General features: G+C 34.5%; 3 protein-coding genes across 4 annotated transcripts; 2 read left to right on the top strand and 1 right to left on the bottom strand.

Moving 5' to 3' along the window:
• The first annotated feature begins 216 nt into the window (after positions 1-216).
• LOC125057348 (serine palmitoyltransferase 1) lies at positions 217-8,201 on the top strand. Its single transcript, XM_047661001.1, has 6 exons — positions 217-399; positions 478-929; positions 1,493-1,760; positions 4,714-4,873; positions 6,022-6,145; positions 6,792-8,201. The coding sequence occupies exons 1-6, from the start codon at positions 373-375 to the stop codon at positions 7,108-7,110; spliced, it is 1,350 nt and encodes a 449-aa protein (XP_047516957.1). The 5' UTR covers positions 217-372; the 3' UTR covers positions 7,111-8,201.
• Positions 8,202-8,293: 92 nt separating this feature from the next.
• On the bottom strand, positions 8,294-13,888 carry LOC125057416 (tektin-B1-like). Its single transcript, XM_047661101.1, has 7 exons — positions 13,491-13,888; positions 13,139-13,355; positions 12,798-13,012; positions 12,060-12,282; positions 11,075-11,212; positions 10,299-10,384; positions 8,294-9,273 (listed from the first exon to the last, which is right to left on the bottom strand). The coding sequence occupies exons 1-7, from the start codon at positions 13,697-13,699 to the stop codon at positions 9,087-9,089; spliced, it is 1,275 nt and encodes a 424-aa protein (XP_047517057.1). The 5' UTR covers positions 13,700-13,888; the 3' UTR covers positions 8,294-9,086.
• Positions 13,889-14,249: 361 nt separating this feature from the next.
• On the top strand, positions 14,250-24,692 carry LOC125057412 (ATP-dependent RNA helicase dbp2-like). 2 transcript variants are annotated; one of them, XM_047661094.1, is made up of 11 exons: positions 14,250-14,428; positions 14,526-15,213; positions 15,426-15,488; positions 19,055-19,202; positions 19,335-19,453; positions 19,767-20,003; positions 20,429-20,585; positions 22,315-22,454; positions 23,191-23,293; positions 23,546-23,653; positions 23,832-24,692. In XM_047661094.1, coding segments are annotated over exons 1-11 (2,004 nt in total). In that variant the 5' UTR covers positions 14,250-14,426; the 3' UTR covers positions 24,071-24,692. The 2 variants fall into 2 exon arrangements, with proteins under 2 accessions (XP_047517050.1, XP_047517051.1); XM_047661095.1 differs by lacking the exon at positions 15,426-15,488 and having other exon boundaries at positions 14,252-14,428.
• The last annotated feature ends 433 nt before the right edge of the window (positions 24,693-25,125 follow it).

Raw genomic sequence — 25,125 nt, 5'->3', positions numbered from 1 at the left:
TAGCCTAAAAAAAGAAATATAGGCGGATAGAGATTTTTAAATAAATAAAAAATTTCATAAATTAAGTCAAGTTTATTTTATTTTTATGGCAATAGTTTTAACCTATTTTTAGCCTGTTTTTATTTAAAGTTTAAACTGTGGTCTGCATTAATTATAACTGACACATCCTTGTCAATTGTCAACGTCTTTAATCAAATTTCTAATTTCAAATTTTCAAAAATTTACTTCTCGAATTATATTCGTATCGCACGGTTGCAAGGGCGGTGTAATATAAGTAAACTTTATCATATCAATTTAATATTATAATTATATTAAACAATTTAGTATTCTGAAACGTAAAATAGTAAAGTGAATATCGATAGTTAACTCAGAATGATTATTATGGATATGTACGAGACGGTAAGAGAAATCTTCATATTAGAAAATAAGTTTATTAACTAAATAAAGTATATTTTTTTAAATTATATTACTTTCTAGGCAAGTTGGTGGACGTTAGCTATCGCTGTTCAGATTGTTATCGGATCTATATTCTTATGGCGTAAAAAATTAAAAAAACCTGAAGTAATTTTGACTCAAGAGAAATTGTTGCAATGGAAACCTTTGCCTTTAGTAGATTGTGACATTTCTGTGGATGAACCTCCTATGATGGGTAAAATTGATGAAAATGTGCTTAATGTTGGCGCTACCAGCTTTCTGTGTCTGGATAAGGAGCAGTCTATCATGAATAGCGCTATTAACTCATTGCATAAATATGGAGTTGGATCCTGTGGACCAAGAGGATTTTATGGTACAATAGATGTGCATTTAGAGCTTGAAGAAAGATTGGCAAAGTTTTTGCAAGTAGAAGAGACTTGTGTGTACTCATATGGATTTTCTACAATTGCAAGTGCTATTCCAGCTTATGCTAAGAAGGGCGATATAATTTTTGCGTAAGTACATATACAACAAACATTGTATTATTTGTAATAAAGTATTCTGATAAGTAAAAAAAACTTTATAAAACTAGTAAGGTAAATTAATAAACATATTATTATTCATTGGGTAATAAAATTGAAGCATGAAAAACAGCTATGTAATGTATTATTGTGTATAAATGTATGCATGATCCACTCACATGACATGAAAAACAGGATAACTATTCAGGAAAAATAGATATGATTAGTTCATGTCAGTCATGAATATAATAAATACTACACTATCCTTAATGATAATTGTGAATATTGTTAGTCCGTCTTTTCTAAAGGAAATATCAATAATGCCGTACATACAAAATTATATCCAGAGAATATAGAAAGTACTAAAACTATGTAGGCTAAGAAAATTTTATTTACTGTATATTTGATGGTTATCATTACTAATAAAGATTTTAAGACTAAGAAATTTATAAAATAAGGAAATACAGGTTTTGTATTAAGGTACAACAATTTTAATTGTTCCGTCTAGTTGTAGTAAAATGTTTGGTTTAATTTTAGTTTATCCATTAAATTTGCAGGGATGAAAAAGTGTGGTTTGCTATTCAGCAAGGTTTTGAAGCTGCCCGTAGTACTGTCAAATATTTTAAGCACAACAACATGGATGACCTAGAAAGACTATTACAAGAGGCAGCTGACAAGAAACAATTAAATCCAAAAAGGCGAGCATTCCTTGTCGCTGAAGGGATTTACTTTAACACAGGAGAGATGTGCCCACTACGACGGCTGGTTGAACTTGCTAGAAGATTTAAGTTAAGGATCATATTGGATGAAAGCTTGACAATTGGGGTAAGTTATTAGTACCTCATTTTAGTAATTAATGAAGTAAAAAGTGTATTCAATGATGTCTCATTAGATATTAAACATTAAATTAAAATTGTGTTATGAAAACTCATTCCTGAAATTTGTATTAAAAATTCTTTTAAATTTAAAAAAAAACTTGGAAAACTTGCAGTTTTCTTCTACACATTAAATTTTAATTTATTTATAAGCAAGATCAGTTGTGTCCTAGGTACTAAATTTAGCTTTGCATATGCTTCCTGCAACACAGAAGTTTATGTATGCAAGTGATGCAATTATATTTGAATTAAAAATCTCCACAAGAAAGCGAGTTTTCACTAGATGCAATAAAACACAACAAAGTAATGATTAAATTAGCACATTTACTGTCTGTTAATATAATAACAATTGGCCTAATTTTTCTTTGTTCTAATGAGGTAAAATCATTTGGTATATGTTGGGAAAATTGTAGCATCTTTTGTCTTTCGTTAATGGGTGAACATTTTAATAAATCTTCATGCATAACTCTTATTATATATTATGTCACAACTATTATCTGCTCAAGTCAACGATTCAATTTCTTGAAGTATTTAGAAAATATAACTACTTAACATTTTGAATGCTCTACATTATTTGTAGTTAGTTAGAGATAGTTTTTTAGTATTTCTGGAGAAGCATAATTTTCTCTATGGCGATTTTAATAAAAAATAATTTTGCGTCTTACGTACTTTTTCCTAGATATTGCTATGATTATAATTATAACCCTAAGTTATTTGTTAGTCCGTCCACTAATAAGTATCTTATCATGCTTAAATTCCAAAAAACATTAAATCTTTCTTGAGATTTAAACTTCAAGAAACGCATTTTATAACCTAAGTCAGAGAAATAATATATACTGGGATCCTACCCTAATAGCCCGGTCATTTTAGACAATTGAAATAAAGAAAATTCCGACAAAGCCAAATCTTCGTAGAGACCTTAGGTTTACCACAAGGAATAAAGTGTCAAAAGTCCCCATCAGTCCCATGTGAGCTTAGGGACTTATTCGGGGTCCAAGGTCAAAATTTTAGGTTTTTTGGATTTTTCTCGAAAACGGTAAGTTTTATCGAAAAGTACCTCAGAGCAAAGTTGTAGATCTTAAATACTTCTTCTCCTCTTCCTCTTCTCTTCTTCTCTATAAAAATGGTCTCTATGATTTTTTCTCTAAGACCCACTATTTCCCAGATATTGCGCTTGTAAGAATCACGTTCTACATAATATGCACACATTTCCTCACCACCTGTGAGGTAGTGTACTCGGCGCGTTTTTTTTTAACGTGGTATCCCCGGTGGGCCTATTCCACGAACCTTTCTGACGTTATTTTCAGGAACAATAATTATTTAATAGTATGAAAATTATTGATATGGGTTACTGAGTTTAACTGTCGTTCAAACTTTTTTTTATTACTTTAATCTGACTCGTACTCTTCATATTATTCAACTTCAACAATTATGTTTTCTTCAATTTCTTTTTGTTCTTTTTCTCCTCCTTCCTGTTGATAAGCGCTTAGAAATTGTTCAAATGAAGATGAATCAGTTGTCTCTTCATCAAAATCACATGAATCTTCCTCTCTTTTATTTAATTGAACATTTGAGCAAGAGACACCTTGGCAATTGGTACACGCTGGAGAACACTGCAACCCTACTTTTTTACAGCCACATTTGGCACTACAACCTTTCTTGCAATTGCAAAAATAGTGTTAAGAAGTTTTTCTGGAGCAGGGGGCAGTAAAGTTCGAATCGGTTCCAAAGTATTATTTATCAATTTCCAACCCCAGACTTCAGGGTTCAGTTCATTGCCTTGCCATGTCTGAACTTGATAGTATACTCGAAACAAATGTTGACTAGCAGATGCCGATGTTGGAGGAAGACAAGATAGCTGTACTTGCTTTTTGTTTCGTGTATTTTTTACAAATGTTAAATATCTGTACGTATCTATGCAATCCATTTTTTTTTGGAGCTCCATAAACCGCAAGAAGAAACCGAATTCCTTTAGTAATTAGTATTTGAGGTAAAGAATTAATTTTTGTAAATACTTTTGCGCAGTCAATCAAATCATTTTTTTTTTCAAATAATTTTAATACTGAATTTTTGCCCCTTCTAAACATTTCTGACGTAGTATCGCATCCGGTCATCGCATGTAAAAATAAAATAAAGTTTTGGCATTTTGGATAAGCTGATAAACTTTTAGAAGAATATATTTCTGTCCGTTGCTGCGCCTTCCTAGGTTATACTAATAATGTATACATAAAAGAGACACGAGTAGGCATTTTTGCTTGCTTGAGTATCTAAATATGTATATACGTGGCATATGTGTGCATACTATGTAGAACATGATTCTTACAAGCGCAATATCTGGGAAATAGTGAGTCAGAGAAAAAATCATGGGAATCATTTTTATAGAGAATATTAAGATCTACAACTTTGCTCTGAGGTACTTTTCGATAAAACTTACCGTTTTCGAGAAGAATCCAAAAAACCTAAAATTTTGACCTTTGACCCCGAATAAGTCCCTAAGCTCACATGGGACTGATGGGGACTTTTGACACTTTTTTCCTTGTGGTAAACCTAAGGTCTCTACGAAAATTTGGCTTTGTCGGAATTTTCTTTATTTGATCACTATTTTTATGTCTAAAATGACCGGGCTATAAGTACCCAGCGATCGTCATAGCTTAGTGGTTAATAGGTGTGTTTATAATAATAATAATTTGTTTATTTAAACAGACAATCATAACTCCATATGTTTATTATTTTTAAAGCATATTCAATCATAAAATTAAAAAGTAAGACCTATCCGCTCTTCCCGCTGTTTCCGCCAGACTATTATTATTATTATCCACAGATCATGTTTGTTTTAAGCACAGATTAAAAAAAATCTAGCTGCCCCTATAAGCTATATAGCAGATTTCTCATTAACTTTACAGGTTATAGGAAAACACGGTCGTGGGCTGACAGAGTATTTGAATGTGCCTCGAGATGAGATCGACCTAATTATTGGCTCTCTCGAACATTCATTTGCAACCATTGGTGGATTCTGCGCAGGAACCCATTTCATTGTTGAACATCAGAGGTTATCTGGTTTAGGTGTGTATAAATCTTATAGGAAACATCGCTATTATGATTATATTAATAATATAAAGTCGAGTTTTGTAAATTTAGTCAAGAAAAAAATATAACGATGAAATCTGGTTATATTCTTTTAAATCTTGAAATCTTAATTTTTTTTAAAGAAATGGCTAGATCGATTTCCATGGTTTCTGATTTGTTGTATTTGTCACCGTCCCAAATAACTACTATACATTAGAAAATTCACGAAATTTTCAAGTTAAAAAAATCCTACACAAAATGTTCATGTATCAACTGTCAAACGTTAAATGTTCAATCCGTCGATACGGTAAACTCTCCCCTCAAATTAAAGAACGTATTTAAATAAAGGTTAACGAATCGACAAGATATATTCACACATTCGGAAAATGGCGTATTTTAGATTTCTTAAATGTAGAAAAATGTCTGTAATGAAAAACGATTGACAAAGATATTAGTTTTCTAATATTTATGCGTGCGTTCAGAAATGTATAAAGTGCAAGGAAAAGTATATCAAACCACTTAAATTTACAACAAATAAAGGCACATTTTTACGTTGAGTATTGGTTGTTGTTTTACGTTGAGGATTCGGTCATAGTGGGCTAAATATTTTGTATTCATTGTAATACTTCCATATAATCATAAATTACGTTCATCTAATCTGCAACACGAAATTAATTGACTGTTACTTGGTACGAAGTTCGCCTTGTCAGCTAGTATGTGTTGTAAAATTATTTTTGGCTATCGAAACAGTAAATTTCTATATGCTATTCAAAATAAAACTCCACCAAAATATTCAATTACTTTTGTGATTTCATACATAAATAAATCGTTTATTAGCAAAGCAGTGGTATATTCAGATTGATTAGTTATAAAAATCCGCACAATCAGCCATTTAAGTATATGGCATGCAAATGTCATAATCATAAGTTAAGTTATTTATAATTGTTGTCAAACTTATGGTCTAAATACTCGCCCATATAAAGGCACCTTGCCTTTAAAAATTCAATCACCTTTCCCCTCAAAGCATCACACGGCAGTGATCTATAACTTCTAGGAAGGTGATTAAATAGTTTGATAGCCACATATAAATAGTTACCTACATAATTTGTATACCTATCATTTAGCAAAAGCTCTTAACCTTATAGGATACTGCTTCAGTGCGTCACTCCCACCAATGCTGACGCAAGCAGCAATATCTGCCCTCGACATAATGGAAAAACAACCCAGCATTATGTCTGAACTCGATGATAACTCAAGGAAACTTAATAGGTGAGGTTTTCCTTAATATAAGTAATTTAAATTGTATGTTTACGTGAGCGTAACCAATAAACATACATTTACATACAATGCAATAAATTAACTTAATATAATGTAAATTAAATTTCTAGAGAGTTTTTACACTATAACGACTAATCGTCGGACAAATAAACGTCGCCATTTTGATTTGTCCCTCACTATTTAATACTATTCTACCCTCTTACGTCGTCCTACTGTAACTGCTGTAATAACCGAAACCGTGTGCATTTTAAATCTTAATAGAAAAAATTGTGGTTTATTAAATATTTATGTATCCTATGTGATGTGGTAGATATATTTAAAATACCTTTAATATCTGGCAGAATCGTGATTGACTTTCCCTTCATAAAAATCTTAATAATCTTTTGTTTTATTCTTTAAAGTTGCGTAGACGCTGTGATGAGATTAGCTATTAAGCTAAACTCATCGCAAAGAGCCACCAATTATGGTGGCTCTTTCTCTCTCTCTCTCTCTCTCTAAAATGTCTTTAAAATGACCTTTTTATTACATGCGTGGTTGGTTTGCCACAGCCCCCTAAGCATCGCTATATAGAGTTACACTGACCGTAATAAAAAATTAGTTTACGAGACAATTAAACTTACATTTTACTTAATTTCAGAGCTTTGGAAAACCTTAAACACTACACATTCCGTGGTTCGGACGTATCGCCAATAAAGCATATTTATCTCAAAGACAATTTACCAGATACGTTAAAGACGGGATATCTCCGAAACATAACGCATTACTGCCTCAATAGAGGAGTAGCGTTTGCAGTGTCGGCGTATCTGCGTGACGCGGAAGTCAGTTGTCCAGATCCATCTATTCGATTGGCCTCGAGTAGGAAGTTAAATGAGAAAAATATTGCTTTAATTTGCTCCTTACTCGATGAGGCATACGAAAAAGTTGGGCCCAAATCCGAAGAAAAACCAATGAATTAGGTAAGACCTGCGTATCAGATGCGAGACTTGCGTGATTCAAAATACAGCGTACGGAAGTAATAGCGCTACGCGACTCTTAATTCTTTCCCTAAATACGGGTACTATACACTTCTGGATATAAACGCGTAATTGTTATTTTATTTATTGGTCACCTTACATGTGTTATTTATAACCATTGAAGTATTGCTTATTAAAAATCCAAAATAAAGTAGTCAGAAATAAAAACATAATTATGTTATGGAAAATATGTATATCGAAAAAGATTATGTTAAAAATATAGGTAAGAAGATAACCTTATAAGAAAAATAAATTCATTAGTCAGGATTCATACTAGCGGTTAAATAAAAACTAAAATATATGATATTGTCTATAAATATTTAATATATTATTTATGCCAATTATTGACGTTAATATGGCAACATTTCAATAGACAATATCAATGTGTGCCTTTGGCTGCCCACGATTGCTGGAACTTACACGAAACGTCGAGTTATGTTATGTCATAAATTTACGTATATATTACAGAAGTTAATTATATATAATAATTTAAATAATTGCACTAAAAACTATGATAAATATCGTTTATATATTTTAACATTTAAAATGTTTCCGTGATTTTGACAAAGGAAAATTTGTCGGCGTACGTGGTAGAAAAACTTATAATGGTTGATTATAACACTAAAAGATTTTTCATACAAATCGTTTATGAAATTATAAGTAATTAATAATAATAATTAATTTAAGTAGACAAGTGAGGCCAAATCGTTATTATTGTGTTAAAGTAACTTTTTGTCTAAGGCATGGTCTACAGATAACTAAATTTTATAAAGATCTTTGGTATAAGAGTTAATTGTTAACCTTATCTGTAGATCGCCTTCATATGGACTATGAACCTTTATTAAAGATTATGAAGATATAAACAAAAGATTCGATAGCTATAGGTTTTAATACAATCTATGAATAAGAATAATCTTAAAATGTATTCAGAAAATCAGTAACCGGTACATATCATAGACATATGTTTATGTTGCATTTATATGATTATTTTGTCTCACATTTATTTTAATGTTTTTTTTATAATAATTTTAAGGTTAAGTATTTTTATATTATTTTTTTTTATATATGAAAATGTTTTTGTGTAATTTGTTTATATAAAAAATAGGATTAAATAAAAATGCCTTATGTACTAATATATTTAATGTGCACCAATATTGTGTTAAATAAATATTTTATAATAATCATTTTTAATATTAAATAACCACCTATCCTCGCGTCTATGTATCACGAGGTTCATTTGCCTAGACTAAATACTACAGAACATTATTTTTATAATACTAACTTGTTTTATTTATGCTCCAATCCGCCGTGCTCATGAGTTTCGTAAGTAAACATTTCAATAAATTTAAGTCTAACTCGAAAATATCACTGAAATATACAAAAAGCTATTAATAAATTGGTCATTAAATTTCGCTGTGCTATTTTTTATTACTTGTCAACTATAAGAGAGTAGGCCTATTAAATTTCACACCTTAGTACCAAGGCAGACAAGATCGAGCTGTTGGATCCTAAATTGATACTACTCTTATAATATAATGAACACATTAAATAGTATCTAATTATAAATTACACATTCGTAACATTTATAATATAATCAAGTATTTCAAAGCAATTCTAACGTTTTGTTTTATAAATAGTTTTTACGTAGTTAATCAACAACTTTATGATACGGGGGAACCACTTAATTAAGAATCTTCAAGCCCTCAATATATCTAGAGGAATCGAACAAATGGAGGCAAACTGTAAACTTATGGCAATGTTACTTGATCTTACTTTAGGCTCTATGAAACGTCGAAATCACGTCTCGACTCGTTTTTCAGATATAATAATCCTTAATCTATTTGATATATTAGAGATAATGGACGACCCAAAAGATAATGGATACCCGTTAGTGATTAAAGTGTAAATATAGACTCTTCCTAGTCTGTCACCAATTCATCACTCATATGGCAATAACCAACATTCCTTTGAAACTCGGTATCATCAGATCGATGGAGTGGTTTCCGAATCTCCACCAGCCGCCTGTCCGTCTCTAGAGCCTGGTTCTTGTACTGCAGGTCTTTGGTTACCCTTTGGTAATGGCTGTGCATGCCGTGGTATGTGGAACTGTAATGATTATAGTCTATAGATATCTCATAAGAGTAAGAATCAACTAAACGACGAAGTGGTTTCGATTGTGTCTGATAACGAACGTTCATAGTGATAAGAAGTTCGCATGATTAATACATTCAAGATCCTATTATCAAACTTGATGTAAGTATTTTAAAATACAGCTAATTGTATTTGTATAAATCATAGTATTAATAAATTTTTCATATGTATTAATAAATTTTGTCACCCGAAAGAGGTCATCGAGGAAGGAACGTAAAAAAAAATTTTTTTGTTTCGGTTTATACAATCAAAATTATCAGTAAATCTCTACATATTTTAAACGTCCAGTACGAAACCTACTTTTAAGTCAGCTAATTTTACAGTCTTTATTATAATTTAGTTAAAGAAAGCGAAACTTAAGTAGTGGAAGACCGGAGCCATGGGAAGATATATTCAGAAACATGATGGAAAATAAATGGTGGTGCGTCGCACGTAATTAAAGCAAAAGGTGAAGAGTGGCTTTGCAATTTGGCAAGCGGATGTGGAGCTGGTTCTAGATGTAAATCAGCAGAATTCAAATTAAAAATCATTTATTCATATAGGTAACACAATGTACACTTATGAACGTCAGAAAAGAAATAAACATTCAATGCTTCTAATTTTACATTTACTGCCATTTCTCAAATCAAGGGCGTAGAACGGAATAAACCCTCCGCCACTTAATCGCCACGTTTTTTGTTTTATACAATGTTTGTAAGGAGCTGCAACCATTACACCGTGTTCCACATGACATCTTAAGCAATAAATAAAAATAAATTAAAAACAAAGATTTGTCCTCTATCAGCAGGAGGCATGGTGAAATAGGAGCACGCACTTACATTCTCGTGGGAACAACACGCAAATACATGGTCGAATAAGAATTCATATTGTAAATACATTATTATCTGAATACAAGGCATTATTCTTAATTAGATATATTTAGATTAAAAAATCGTATATAGAAAAATAGGATTGAAATAGTAATTGTGGCATGTACTCACAGTGCATCTTCTAGTTTCTTCTCCAACGTACTGGTGCTTGTATGAACTCTCTCGTACTCTTCTATCAGACCACGCGTTGGCTTATCCTAGGAGCAAATATACACAATCAAATTATAACTATGATATTTATCCTTAACTAAGTAATTTTTAACAAATACTTCTTAAGGCAATCCCTTAGTTATAATTTTACAAAAGTCAGTGGCGCTACAACCATAGTTATAATTTTAAAAAAATCAGTGGCGCTACAACCTCTTTAGGTCTTGGCCACAGATTTCTGAATCTGTTTCATGATCATTTTTAAATCTAATAGGCAAGTAGGTGATCAGCCTCCAGTGCCTGACACACGCCGTCGACTTTTTGGGTCTTAGACATGTCGGTTTCCTCACGATGTTTTCCTTCACCGTTCGAGCAAATGTTAAATGCGCACATAGAAAGAAAGTCCATTGGTGCACAGCCGGGAATCGAACCTACGACCTCAGGGATGAGAATCGCACGCTGAAGCCACTAGGCCAACGCTGCAAGTTATAATTTAGGGAATATAAAAAAATATTAATTTTAGTATTTCATTTGCACCTTTAATGTAAAAAAAATATGTGTAAATATATAAAGTAATGTAGTACAGTTTTTAATTACGTATATGCAAACAAAACAGTTGTAACTTATAGGAAGTTACAACTGTTTTGCTTTTGGTATAGTCCAGTCATCCAATATTGAAAGAGCAAAAATATTTTTCTTGAAAATGAATGTATCGTAATGACATTAATAATAACGGATACCTGCACTCTCTCTAAAACAGGTCGTCTTGTTCTGGCTTCCAGGCGGGTTTCCACCAACTTAGTTGGATTTATTTTATCAGCAACGGCCGCTCGTAGAGATTCTATTTCTCGCTCTACCTTGGCGAGATTTTGCTCCAACTAAAATAACAGTCATTTTAATACCATAGATGCAAAGTTTTTCTTATTTCTGTTGTATTTACAGTATAAAATATTTATTTTATGGTATTCTTGAAGGATAAGATTTTTTATTATATTGAGATTTCTTATAATATTTTATGCAATATAAATAAAACATATTGTTTTCCTTACTAAATAGATTGTGGTTTTGAAAACCACATAACTACATTAATTTCGTTACGTTACGTTTTAATGAACCATAACAGTCCTTAAATCGCATAAAAATACAAGTTAAGCTACTTATATACCATTTTAACTAACTTGATAATAAATTTAATAAAATAAATAATATATAAAAAAAATTAGAATTCGCGAATTGCGCGATGTTACGTCTTCTTGCTGCTTGCTCTACGGCGTAGAATCTTGGACGCTGACAGAGTCTATGTACAAAATACTGGAAGCGTTTGACATCTGGGTTTATCGACATATGCTTAAAATATCTTAAACAGGCATCCGAAATACTACCGTGATGGACAGAATGCAGAAGAACAAAGAAGTGCTTATGACGGTTAAGAAAAGGAAACTTGAGTTTTTCGGACACGTTTTACGTAACTCCAAAAAATATGAGCTCCTTCAACTAATCATACGAGGCAAAGTGGCAGTAAGAAGGATACCTGGCCGCAGACGCACGTCTTTGTTAAAAAAACTTAAGACAATGGTTTGGTCAAAGCACCAATTCATTGTTTAGAAGCGCGGCATCCAAAACTAAACTTGCCATGATGATCGCCAACCTTCGCAAGCAGATGGGACTATAAGAAGAAGATAAAAATGGGACTCGAGTCAAATAACGTTGGAGACCAGGATTTACCTTCAGTTTCTGCCACTCCATTTCATTTCTGGCCCTCTGTATATCAAATACCCTTCTCCTCATCACCATCTCCACGTCCTGACATTGCGCATACAACTGGTTCTTGACCTGTTCACGACTTCTAAACATAGTCTCTCGTAACGATTTAGATTCTCTCATCAGCTGCTCAGCTATTTTTATAGTATTTTCTATGCAGTGAACGTAGCTTTCTTCTGTTATTGATCTGAAGTCGGGAGATCGTAATAAACTTATTAAATATGTTACTTGACCTATTTTGAAATGTACCTTATCACGATGTGAGTAGATTTGAGTCAGTTCTGCCTGCTTAAAATGACTGAGTACATCTTATTCCATCAATTTAATTCAATTAAATATTTTTCTACTAAAATACAATAAGTAGTAGTAATAATATAATGAATACAATTGAGAGTTGAGGAGTACTCGAAAGCGTTTTTATAGCTTTCTTCATACTGCAAACCTGTTTAAGCATGCGTTTCCCTAAGGTGATTCTTTGAAACATAGGTAAACTTGGGTTTTAAACGAAATATCTATATCATCTATCATCTAATATCGATCTACAACGTGTGTCGATAGAAAGCTCCTGCTTGCCTATAAAGAATACCAAAGAAATATCTTTGGTGGTTTTACTGGGCGATTCTGGGGTTTCGCATATTATGTTTTGTATAGATACTGTAGTGCAATATACATTGTGTTTTCAGCATATACCATTATACTCACTCAGGCGGTACCCTTGTAGGGTCGATCTTAAACGAAATATCAGAACTGTATCTGTCCAGCTGTTTCACGTGGCGATCTATGTCTAATGCGTCATCCTTGTTCTGTATCTCTCGCTCTAACCGACAGAAGACATTAGTTAATTCTTTTAATTTCTCCCAGCCCATATGGCATACGTCTGTTAGAACACGTTTGCTGTTCTCTAGTATGTGTAACTCCTGCAATTTGTGACTTAGCTTATTAGTATACCTAATTATAAAACGTGGATTAAAGTAAAGTGTTTGTTACTTTAATTTATTTTTATGATATAGTTATGGGTTTGGGACAAAAAATACCGATGTTACCTTATTCAACTCCTCTCCCAACGTATCCCTCGTCAACTCAGGTGGAAGTCTCTGGTCTCGATTAGAGAGACACTGAGAACTCACCATCAGAGGTACTTGGAGTGATTCCAGTTGAAGTTCAGTTGCGTTCTTCTCTTCTTGTAGCGCTCTACTCTCATCTCTTACCTGCTCTCGAGTGAATCTTTGATTTTCTCGCCATGACTCTACTTCGAATGTTCTGAAAATATTTATTAATACCACTTTTTTATGTTATTTCAATTCTTACTTAGATATTACTTTTGCGAAATAACTGAAGAAGTATAAAGCATTTCAAGTTTTTATTTCGTTCTTTGAGAGTAGAGTTATCACCTACCTATCTCTTAACAGTTCGTTATTAACATAATTGTCCCATCTAGTAGTCACTGAAGTCTCGTTTCGAAGTTGATTTGCCCTCTGACGTAGCTCATAAGATTCAAAGCGACGTAATCTCGCTTCGTTTTGCAGCCTTTGTATATTTCGAGTCCAATCTAGGACACTAAGGCGAGAATGGGGCTTCTCGTATACAGGTATTGAGGCATCCATAATAGATTTAAAAAGGGTATTCAAAAGTAATATTATTTCCAGTATTACAAAAGATAAGTAATTAAAAACTATTTAGTCTAGTGAAGCACCTTGGAACCATCTAAACTAAACTGTATATGGATCAGACAAATATATTGAACAAACGAAATGAAAGTTTAATCGATACACATCGTTAGAGGTAGGACGAAAGTCACGTTTTTCAAAAATTAAGTAAAAAAATCCACACAAAAATCTTAAGATTATTTTATATCTTAAGATTTTTGTGTGGATTTTATTATTATTTTAATATTTTGTAGGTTTTTTTGAACAGATAATATTTGCATTTCTTAGATTTTTGACAATTTATTTTGGTAACTCGATAGTAATATTGTAATTTGTATGCGTAAATAAATAAATATTATACAGAGTTCGTCGACCAACATTTCTATAATTTTTTTTTAATATTATGGCAATAGTTTCTATAAATTTAAAATTTTCGAAAAAATACATAGACGATAGAGACGCGACAGTTTAAACAAATTTTAGAGTGATTGTCATAAGTCAAAACTAAGTAACTGACATACAAAATAAATATGGCGGATGCATTTTAGATTTATGGACTTACCAATTGTCGGCGAAAATCATTATTTATTGATTAAGGCTATACCAATCTCAATAATATTTATTACTAAGTGTCTAGTGAAAAATTGGTTTGATTTTCATAAGTTTTAAATAGTGTTCAGCGAAAATGTAAGTACTTAGTATTTTGTCTGCCTTTGAGTTGAGTTGGCGTTTTTATTGTATCCTAATGCAATGCAAATTTTTATATCACTTTATCGTTAACAAGGTACGACGACAGACGCGGAGGACGCGGCGGTGGACGTGGTGGTCCCAGGGGCGGTCGTGGAGGCAGGGGTGGGTCTAGAGGTGGTCGTTCTAGTGATCGGTCTCAAGACAGGGGAAACAGATTCGGCGGCAGTCGAGGGGGACGAGATGGTGGTAGGGGAGGCAGTCGGGGATTCGGTGGACGCGATCGAGGTGGACGAGACGGCAGGGATGATTTCCGCAGCAATTTCAAGAACGAACAACCAGGAGGAGCGCTTCGTAAAATTCGCTGGGATACGATTACGCTTACTCCATTTCAAAAGAATTTCTACAATCCTCACCCCAATGTTCAAATGCGCTCGATGGCAGAAGTGGAAGCTTATAGAAGCCAGCACCAGATTACAGTTAAAGGGCGTGATGTGCCTCCACCAAGTGTATATTTTGAAGAGGGTGGCTTTCCTGACTATGCAATGAAAGAGATTCTAAAGCAAGGCTTTCCACATCCTACACCAATCCAAGCTCAAGGTTGGCCAATTGCTTTGTCTGGAAGAGACATGGTTGGGATTGCACAGACGGGTTCAGGAAAGACTCTTGCATACATTTTACCAGCAATTGTCCACATTATTAACCAGCCAAGATTATTAAGGGATGAGGGACCAATTGTTCTAGTCCTAGCTCCTACTAGGGAGCTTGCTCAGCAAATTCAACAGGTATTTTATTATGCTTAATTGTGTTTTGAATATTTTTTAACTGTATTCTTACTCTAAAATAAGGCATGCCATTAAAATAAATGGGTCAATTAAGTCTTACAGTTTTACATGAAGCTTTAATGTTCTGGTTCCTTATAAATAAGATAATAATAAAGTCTGCATGTTTAACAACAAATATACTAAAATAATTTATTTTCCATTGTGCCGCCAAGGCTTTGGTATCCATGAATGGGGACACAGTTGACCGAGACAGAATGCCAGGCCCCATGGACGTTGTAAATTGATTTATATATTTTAGTAGATGGTAGTCTCACAGGCAGGTTATGTTCAAGAACTGTTAGGAATGTTAATATTTTGAAAAAGAATGTATAAGTTTTCTGAACATATCCTAATTTGCACAGTAGTTATCTTTTTAGTTTCATGTTGCTTCCATTTATCACTCATATATTTCTTATTAATGTTCATGTCATTATTACCAATTACATTCATAACCACTTCATCTCTAAATTTAAGTAGGTAAATATAATTAGTACTATTATTAAGTTGGCAACTAACCTCTGACCTTTAACATGTGTGACCTAGATTTATTAATGAAGCACAAAATATACAATCTCTAAATAGCGACTAAACTTCCAAGTATTATAATTAATTGTTGCTAGTTTTGTAAATAGCCCTTTTTTCCATTCATACTTAATGAAATTATACAATTTCAATATTATCAATTTTGCATGATAATACTACATAGTTTTTTTACAATATTTTTAATTCACAGTTATTGTTTGTTCATGTTATGGTCGAGGCAACTTATGCAAGATAAGATATCTTCCTAATTAAATCATAATGTAATAACAAAAATGGCGACTATATACAGTAGAATCCACATATAACGACTTCGCTTATAACGACTATCCGCTTTTAACGACGATAATGTTAACTCAAGTTAGGTTTCATAGTTAGGTACTGAGAAAATGTAACCGTTTAGTGCGACTCCGGTTTAAGCGACCAACTGCTTATAGCGACCATTATTTATGATAATACGTCCGGTTAAAACGACGCGCAATGTTTTGTTTACACAACCTACGCACCAATACCTCGGCGCCCCAACTTCACCCCGCCCCGCGTGCATCCTTAGTGGCGTGCGTAAATCATAGTTAGTGTTTGTCACTTGTTATGACAAGTTCTTAAATCTCGACAAAATGAGTTCTGTGAAGCGAAAGTGTTTTACAATTGAAGAAAAAAGTGCAATATTATTCCGATTAGAAGCCGGTGAATCAAATGCAACCATCGCAAAGGAGTTTGGCGTATCTCATTCTACAATTTCTACAATAAAGAAGAATAAATATAAGATCGAGCCGCTGTTTAGTGCTAATGTTTTGAAATGCAAACGTGTAAGGACTTCTACTCATGAGCAGGTGGATAAGGCATTGTTACAGTGGTTTAAGCTTCAGCGCGACCGGGGAATACCCGTTAATGGGCCTCTGCTACAAGAGAAAGCAAACTTTTTTGCTAGACAGTTAGACATGCAAAATTTCACATGTTCGATGAGTTGGATAAACCGTTTTAAAGTAAGACACAACATCGTCAGTGGTAAGATTGCTGGCGAGTCTTTATCAGTTCAACAAGGTGATGTAGTCGATTGGTTAGAAAAGGTTTGGCCTATTCTGCGTGCGCAATTTAGAGATGATGAAATTTTTAATGCAGATGAGACCGGGCTGTTTTATAAATTAACCCCAGACAAGACTTTGAAATTTAAAGGCGAAAAATGTACAGGAGGGAAATTATCAAAGGAGAGAATTACTGTGACGGCCTGGCCACGGGGATCAGCGGTGCGAACGGCGATGCGGGAGGCGAGGCGACCATTCGCGCGGGGCCGTTTGCAGGCCACGGACCAGTCACGTTTGCCGCCGCGACCAGTAAGGAAGTTCGACACCGAAATGTCTTTATCGAAATCATCTCGATATTGCTTGGAAAGTAATAGCTTTTGGTGCAAGACCTAATATTTGGAGAAATTGTGGAGAATTCCACAAGAAGTATGAGAAATTCAAAGAAATAAATAGAAATAATGCAAATAGAATTTTAAGTGCCGCTGAAAAATTGTTTTTGAGATTAGGGTATATTAAATTAATGCTGTGGATGGCCAGACTTCCAAATAGCTGGTCTAGCCAGTATTTCAGTAACAAAAAACTCTGTATTCATTTTTCGCCGCGACCACGACTAAACTTATTTATTCCCTTCTCTATTCGCCGCGACTGCCGCTCGACTCCGTGGCTTGCACCGTACTGATTCATGCATTTGTTTCGCTCGCCCGTCGCGACGTCAATCGCCCGCGCGATTCGCTCGGTACATTTCGCCGGTCGCATCGCTGGTCGCCGTTGCGCGTGGCTTGATTAGTACATTGCTATGAGTTTATTTCAGTCGCTAGACGCATCGCGGTTCGCACCGCGCGAATATTCGCGTCGGCGAATGTCCCGTGGCCAGGCTGTGATGGTAGCAGCCAACATGAGTGGCACTGTTAAAAAAAAACTTCTCGTAATAGGAAAATCTCAACGTCCCAGATGTTTTAAAAATGTACGGCATTTGCCAGTGGATTATGAGAGCAATCAAAGAGCCTGGATGACTGCTGACATTTTTAACAAATGGATACGCGCATGGGATCGTGAACTTATGAAAAAGAAGAAGAAAATTCTGCTGTTAGTTGACAACTGTCCTGCACATCCCCATATTGAAAACTTGAAAAACATAACCCTGGTATTTCTGCCTCCAAACACAACATCAGTGTTGCAACCCATGGATCAAGGGATTATTCGAGCTTTGAAATCACATTTTCGTAAAAACCTTGTCCTGAAAATGATCCAGTTACTAGACGGTCGCGGAAGCAGTAGTGTTGATTACTCAAAGATAACTGTTCTTGATGCTATTCTAATGATTCAAGATGCCTGGACCCAACTCAAGCAAGACACAATTTTTAACTGTTACAAACACGCTGGTTTTGTCCGAAGCAATGTAGACTGTAGCGTAACTTCGAACGCAGATGATTTTAACGAAGAAGACGACGTACCGCTGAGCACTTGGATGAGGGCTATTGATAAACATCAGTTACCCATAACAAACGAGGAGTTTGAACAATACGCGTATGTCGATGATGCTGTCGCCACTTGTGAAGAACCGTCTGATGAAAACATTGTGGTAAATATCATCGCCAACGACGCGAATGGCAAGGATAGCGACGGTGATGATGACGAACCAGAGGAGATTCATCCTACCGTGAGTGTGTCTGAAGCTCTGAAGGCTGCGGAAACGCTCAATGAGTTTGTTCAAACTAACTTCGATGATGATCTTATGAAAACAATGATGTCACGAATTCACAATGCTGTACGAAGTTCTTATTACCGAACAAAAGTTAGTCAAAAACAAACTCAAATAACTGACTTTGTACGTTAGTTAGTAACAGAGTTTTCGTGTAGTGCGTGTGTATGTATTTTATCTCTTTGTATTAAAGTACATAATGTACATAACTATTTTTGTAATTTGGAATGTTTAAGAACCATTAAAATGAAGCTTTATGTGATTCCTACAAAATGTTTTATTTACCTAAATAAGAAAATCAAACTTTCCCAATTATAATAAATATGTATTCGTCAGTTAAGTACATGGAATATTTCTTAAGTACATACATTCATATGTATTCTGTATGTACTTAAGAAATAATCCGTTTTGTACGTCATCCGGTTAGTACGACATAGTTTCGCCGGTCCCTTGAAGGTCGTTATATCCGGATTCTACTGTATGTGTTTAAAAGTACAATACAAATATTATTTTACCATAATTTTTTTTTCTTCAGGTGGCAACAGATTTTGGTCAAAATGTTCAAGTGCGCAATACTTGTATATTTGGTGGAGCTCCAAAGGGGCCACAGGGCAGAATGTTGGAACGGGGAGTCGAGATTGTCATTGCAACACCAGGAAGACTTATTGATTTCTTGGAGAAAAGTATGTAAAATTATTTAAAATGATCTTATGTATTATAATTTAAGCTTTTAATATTTCTTCAGTTAAAATAAGATTTCTCAATTTTTGTTGCCGTTATAAAAATTAATGATTGTTATTAATTTATTATTTCAGACACAACAAATCTGCAACGCTGTACCTATCTGGTGTTGGATGAAGCAGATAGGATGTTGGACATGGGTTTTGAGCCACAGATAAGAAAGATCATTGAGCAAATACGGCCTGACAGACAGGTAAGCACAAAGTGTAGTTATGAAATGTAACTTTAAAGATATAAAACAATTTTTTTTTACTTGATTATACTAAATATACTTGAGAGCCAATAATGTATTTAAATTTAAATCTATCTATAATATAAAATGCGCCATTGCAAATTAATTATTATTTTGTACGAAGTCCTTTGACTTGAAAAGTTTTGGATTTTGATTTTTCTTCATCATACAGCAAGTGTTTATTTGCGCACATTAGTTGTAAGAGAAATTAATTTGTAGATGGTGTTCATAATAATTATTTTACCCTGGTGTTTCTTATTTTTGTGTCAAACAGGTTCTGATGTGGTCCGCGACATGGCCCAAAGAGGTTCAAAACTTAGCTGAAGAATTCCTCGTAGATTACATACAGATCAACATTGGTTCGCTTTCTCTCTCTGCTAACCACAACATTCTACAAATCGTCGATGTCTGTGAGGAATGGGAGAAAAATGATAAACTGCTCACTCTGCTTAATGAGATTTCATCAGAAGAGGAGACAAAAACCATTATATTTGCAGAAACAAAGAGAAAGGTAAGGTTTTAGTTTGGGATTGACAAGGTTCATAGTAAAAACTTAAATACAGTAGAATGTGTAAGGGCTCCCTTACACATTCTACTGTATTTAAGTTCAAGTATTACGTAACGAATTTTTTGTCCTTTTGTAAAACGTTACGATGCGGGGCGGAATTTGAATTACGCGTTATTGTTAATATTATTTTCGACTTTCCAGTTCTGAACTTTTAACTATAAAGAGTCACTGGGTGGTCACGGAACGTTTTACTATTGGGTACAGAAAAACGTTACTGCGCGTTACATGGGGGGGGGGGTCAATAATGTCCAAAAAAGCCATGCGTGACAACACCCGGTCACTTCTGCCTTAACACTTATTTTTGAATCTCACAAGGAAATACATTTTTTTCAATTTTATATTTGTATAGCATAAGATTTCTAATGTAGGTGGACGACATAACAAAAACCATCAACCGAGCGGGTTGGCACGCGCTCGCCATTCACGGCGATAAAAACCAACAGGACAGGGATTACGTTTTAGGACAATTCAGGCAAAACCCGGGTGCGATATTAGTCGCTACCGATGTAGCGGCTAGAGGACTTGGTAAGTGAAAGAACTTCGGGACTAAAATCACATAGTTTAAACGAAGAGTTAGGAAACAAGTTCAATGTGAAATTATTTCTTGTCTCTTACAAACACCGAAGGTCCCTTTGTTTTTGTTAATGAATTGTATAAATGTACTTGCCCAGAAGTCATTATCTTATGTTTGTGCCACCAACAATTGAATTAACAGGGTGGTGAAATAAATCCCGCCATAAATATAATATAGCATACTTTGGAATATCTGTAAACCTTTAAGGTGAGTAGCGTAAGGGCCAACGGTAGGTAGGATGTCAGAAGGTTTGCAGTATTTCGATGTTAAACAAGAGAGGCATCAAACAAAAGATTCTTATGAGAACAGTTGCGAGGTTTTTTACCCTTATTACGCCATCTAATTTCGATAAATCATCTCGCTCTGTACTACCGGGGTGTTATTCAGGTCAAAGAGGTGTCAGGAGCGTAGCGGGGATATTGTTGTCCATTGCTATACATAATAAATAAAAGAGGCCACAGTGTTGAGCCCTGTGATACGCTTGATGCCAATGAAGGAAATGAAACTATTTTTCTGTGGATACCTTTTCTATTGCTTTAACTTCTAATTATGATGAAACTAGTCTAAATATTTTTTGACAAAATATCTGTCAGCATCAGAAAGCAATAGATTGTGACAGCACATCGTCTGATTTTCATATCCTGTATACGTTTCCGCACTCGAGTCCACAGAAAAAATTAAGCTGAAGCTTTTTCATTGGTGCCAAAAACAAACCTTCCAGTATTTACCATTCAGTTATTTGATTAATGCTGGATACTGGAATGCGGTTGAAATAAAGCAATGGATCAAGTGAGCGTTGGGCTTTATCGTAAAGTTCATTGCGCCTCAAGAAATTTCCATGACTGACTCAGCATTATTCTCAATTTTCATTGCAGAGGCGCATGCGTGCAGAGAACATGGCTAAATTAACGGTGTGTTGCTGACTTCAGTTAGATTGAGAAATTCGATTATTGACAGCGTAATTAATCTGTCAGCGCACACTGTAGTAGCATGCTGCCTCTTAATGGATAGTGAATTAGGGTTCTTAAGAACGGTTTCGATTCAAACAGCCGAGCAATATGCTTTGTTAAATGTCATGCGAGATTTGAACCCTACGCCACCTGACAAAGTAGTAAATAAAGTCAGCACACCGTTAGTTGCTCTTGGCCGACAACACTCCGGACACTGCTGGGCAATACAATCCTCAGTCTTCGACTCCACGAGCACTGAGGTAATTATTTGCTTTGATTTTTAGTTTGGCTTGAAGGACGAGTTTTTCTATAAACGCATGATTATTTTTATATGAGGGTAAAAGGTAGCCTAAACTTGGATTCCTTTTTTTAGTTACCCTTAGAAAGAGAACCGGCGTGGCGTGCGAATTATTTATTTCCAAGAATTTAGTAACTTTTTCATATGAAATATCAAAACGATTCGACAATAATAAACTATGACGCAACAGTGTTGTCTACAAAATGATTTAGCACTGCAGCGTCAAACCCCACCCAGTTCTCTTTCCACACAGACTACAAAAATTTACACATTTACACAGCCGATATTAAGGTAGGTAAAACAGACCTACTAACCTTTATTGTAAATCTCTAAATTTCTCTGAAATATCTAAATTTTTATATTTGAAACTCTTCCTTCAACAACGATTTCCTATTTATTTACTATAAATTTAATAAATGCTGGGTCGGTTAGACGTCGAGGATGTGAAGTTCGTGATAAACTACGACTATCCAAACAATTCTGAGGACTACGTGCACAGAATCGGACGTACGGGACGCTCGCACAACACCGGGACAGCGTACACGCTCTTCACGCCGAATAATTCGGCCAAGGTGTGTAACATTCGGAAAATTGTTGAAGCATGTCGCATCCATCTAGTTTGTAAAAACATTATTAGCATTTAAGCGAGTTCCTTAAGCTACGGTTTCCTAGAAAAGCGTAATGTAAAGGTGATTTCACCCAGACGTTGTCTATAAATAACATCGGAGTAGGTTTTCTAGAGAACGTTGAGTGTCACCGTAACGTCAAATAGCGGTGCTGTCATTTGCATGACGGCCGTCATAGCGGTGATAAACAGTAGTTCAACGTTTTTCGCGTGTAGCTGTTCGCATATTTAATTAATACAATGAGTTGGACGAGCGAAAATGATGACCAATTAATTGATTTTCTTAAAAATCATGAAGCTTTGTACAATATCAAATCCAAAGAGTACAGACAAGCTCAGGTGAAGCAAAATTTGTGGAACGAAATTCGAATAACACTTCAAAAATGCTGTTGCACTTCTTTCTAGGAAACCACAGCTTGGCCACCGTAAAGACGGCCGTTAGTTAACGGCACCGCTTTTCTAGGAAACCGTAGCTTTAGACTAAAGAAACTAACTCTAGTCTACTTTCTGAATGACCCTAAGTGATATCTGGAAATAGATTTGTTTCCAAAACACTGTCTTTAGAGGACCTATTTTAACAATCACTTAAGAACTTGCGTTTTTATTAACGAAGGCGGAAAGGTATTTATTAAAAGGTAAAGTAATTCAGAAGTATTGACAATCATAATATATATCGCTTTCAGGCAAAGGACCTAATGTCAGTGTTGTCAGAAGCTAATCAAGTGGTGAACCCTCGATTGTTGGAACTGGCACAATGCGGCACAGGTTTCAAAGGAAAGGGATTCAGTAAGTCATTTCAAATTTAACAATAAAATAGTATTTTTTCCTTTCGTAAATGTTTGAACCTTGTATTTATTTTTTGGCTATAAATACAGAAAAAATCGTTCGTATAATTGTTTTTTTTCTCTCTATATACATAATTTATAATAGCTGTAGGATTACTGCTAATTTTAGTTATGTCATCGGCTTAAGAGAATTTGAATTTGATCTCATAGACGGCACACTCGAAACGAATAGTTTTAAAAGGTATATTCACAGGTCGTGGCGGCAGTCGGTACCGTGACCGTGATAGTGACTCTGGGCGTGGTCGCGGCAGGGGAAGGGATGGAGGCAGGGGGAGCAGGGGAGGTAGACCGGAAACCAGAGGTATATAAATAAATTTGAAAATCAAATATGAATTATGATATTGCTTGAATTTAAAACTTATCACGCAACAAAATGTCTATACTACACTACTGATATATACGATGATATATACTGATATATAGAATTATCTATATTTCTTTATATAAATATTTTTTATTTCATTGTTATTGTTTAACAGGCTCCAGATGGGACAACAATGACTCGAATGGCCAATCCAGCTTCAACAGGGAAGACGGTTTTCAGCGCCAGAGTTTTGGACGTGACCAGAGCCGGGAGTCATTCCGCGGGCGTGGCAGGGGGCGCGGTCGCGGAGGGTTCGGTCAGGGCTTCGACCAGGGACAGCAGGGCTTCCCCGATCAGACGCAAGGATACCAGCCGAGTAGCTATTATAATATGTACGGGCAGCAGGCTCAATAGATTCGAATTTCTAAGACATTTTCAAGAACTTGCCAAATGAAGTCCCGAAAACGGTGAGGGCAAATTGGTTTTATTCATAATTTTAAAATTTACGGGTTCCAATTGCAGAACTCCCGTTAATTTTTGTATAGAGAAAGGGACTGGCTAATGTGTTCTCTATAATGGACCCAATTTAAGGAATATCTATCTCTTATCTACTCTAGGCTTGGCCTATAATATAATGAAATGTAAAAAACATCTTAAATGAGAATATGTTTAAATATACATGTGATGTATGGGATCTGTATTGATGCCAAAATATTGAACATTTCGTAGATTTCTAAGGGTTGTACTTTAAAACAAAGAAAAAGTAGAAAGAGCTCAAGCTGTCGATTATTTTTTCTTGTATTAGTGACAATGTTCAAAACTCGATTGTATCTTCAGATTCATATTAGAATGTGGGCCTAGTGTAGTTTCATTTAGCACCCATTTAGGAAAGAATTTAATTTTTTTTTAACATTAGGGTTAGTTAGATACTTTAGATGTCATATTTTAATTCTCAATTCTCACATTAACAGTGTAATAATAGACATTCCTGCTGACTCAGTATTGATAATGTGCAATTAAATTAATTATACCGTAACAGTGTTTTATTTTTTGAACAGTTGAAAAGTAACAAAAAGTTTTCTATTTGCCTAGGAAATATATCTTACAGAAAGAAATAAAATAACAATCAAACTTATTATATCGTCATCAACCAGATGCCCTTTTAAAAGCCTCCACTGCTGGTAATGAGATAAACAGATTACAAGATACAATGGTGAATTGCCTTATCTTGCTGCAAAAAAAATCTACAAGACTATACAAGAGGAATAAGGAGACACTGCAAGCAACTAATACTTTTTTGCTTCTTAAGAAGTTATTTCCAAAACCACGTCCAAATAACTTGGATAGGTAACTCTGGAAATAACTCCTAATTCACCACTGCAAAGGCTGCGTTAAAAATAACTAAGAAGAATATGTTTTGTGACTTATTTTAAATAAATAATAAGCTACAGTAAATATTTTTCTTAAAA

This window comes from Pieris napi, chromosome 16 (genome assembly GCF_905475465.1).
Source record: "Pieris napi chromosome 16, ilPieNapi1.2, whole genome shotgun sequence".
Taxonomy (NCBI): domain Eukaryota; kingdom Metazoa; phylum Arthropoda; class Insecta; order Lepidoptera; family Pieridae; genus Pieris; species Pieris napi.
The sequence above is the reverse complement of the archived record's forward strand: the minus strand, read 5'-3'. Positions and strand labels throughout refer to the sequence as shown.

What these genes read in the sequence shown, in the direction of transcription:
- LOC125057348 (XM_047661001.1), top strand. Translation starts at nt 373, where the DNA reads ATGATTATTATGGATATGTACGAGACG. An exon ending in AAGGGCGATATAATTTTTGC is followed by an intron (nt 930 to 1,492) that starts GTAAGTACATAT and finishes TTAAATTTGCAG; the next exon opens with GGATGAAAAAGTGTGGTTTG. An exon ending in ATGAAAGCTTGACAATTGGG is followed by an intron (nt 1,761 to 4,713) that starts GTAAGTTATTAG and finishes TTAACTTTACAG; the next exon opens with GTTATAGGAAAACACGGTCG.
- LOC125057416 (XM_047661101.1), bottom strand. Translation starts at nt 13,699, where the DNA reads ATGGATGCCTCAATACCTGTATACGAGAAGCCCCATTCTCGCCTTAGT. An exon ending in TGGAGTGGCAGAAACTGAAG is followed by an intron (nt 11,213 to 12,059) that starts GTAAATCCTGGT and finishes CTGTTATTTTAG; the next exon opens with TTGGAGCAAAATCTCGCCAA. An exon ending in CTGTTTTAGAGAGAGTGCAG is followed by an intron (nt 10,385 to 11,074) that starts GTATCCGTTATT and finishes ATTTGCTCCTAG; the next exon opens with GATAAGCCAACGCGTGGTCT.
- LOC125057412 (XM_047661094.1), top strand. An exon ending in TATTGATTTCTTGGAGAAAA is followed by an intron (nt 19,203 to 19,334) that starts GTATGTAAAATT and finishes TTATTATTTCAG; the next exon opens with ACACAACAAATCTGCAACGC. An exon ending in AGGTAGACCGGAAACCAGAG is followed by an intron (nt 23,654 to 23,831) that starts GTATATAAATAA and finishes ATTGTTTAACAG; the next exon opens with GCTCCAGATGGGACAACAAT.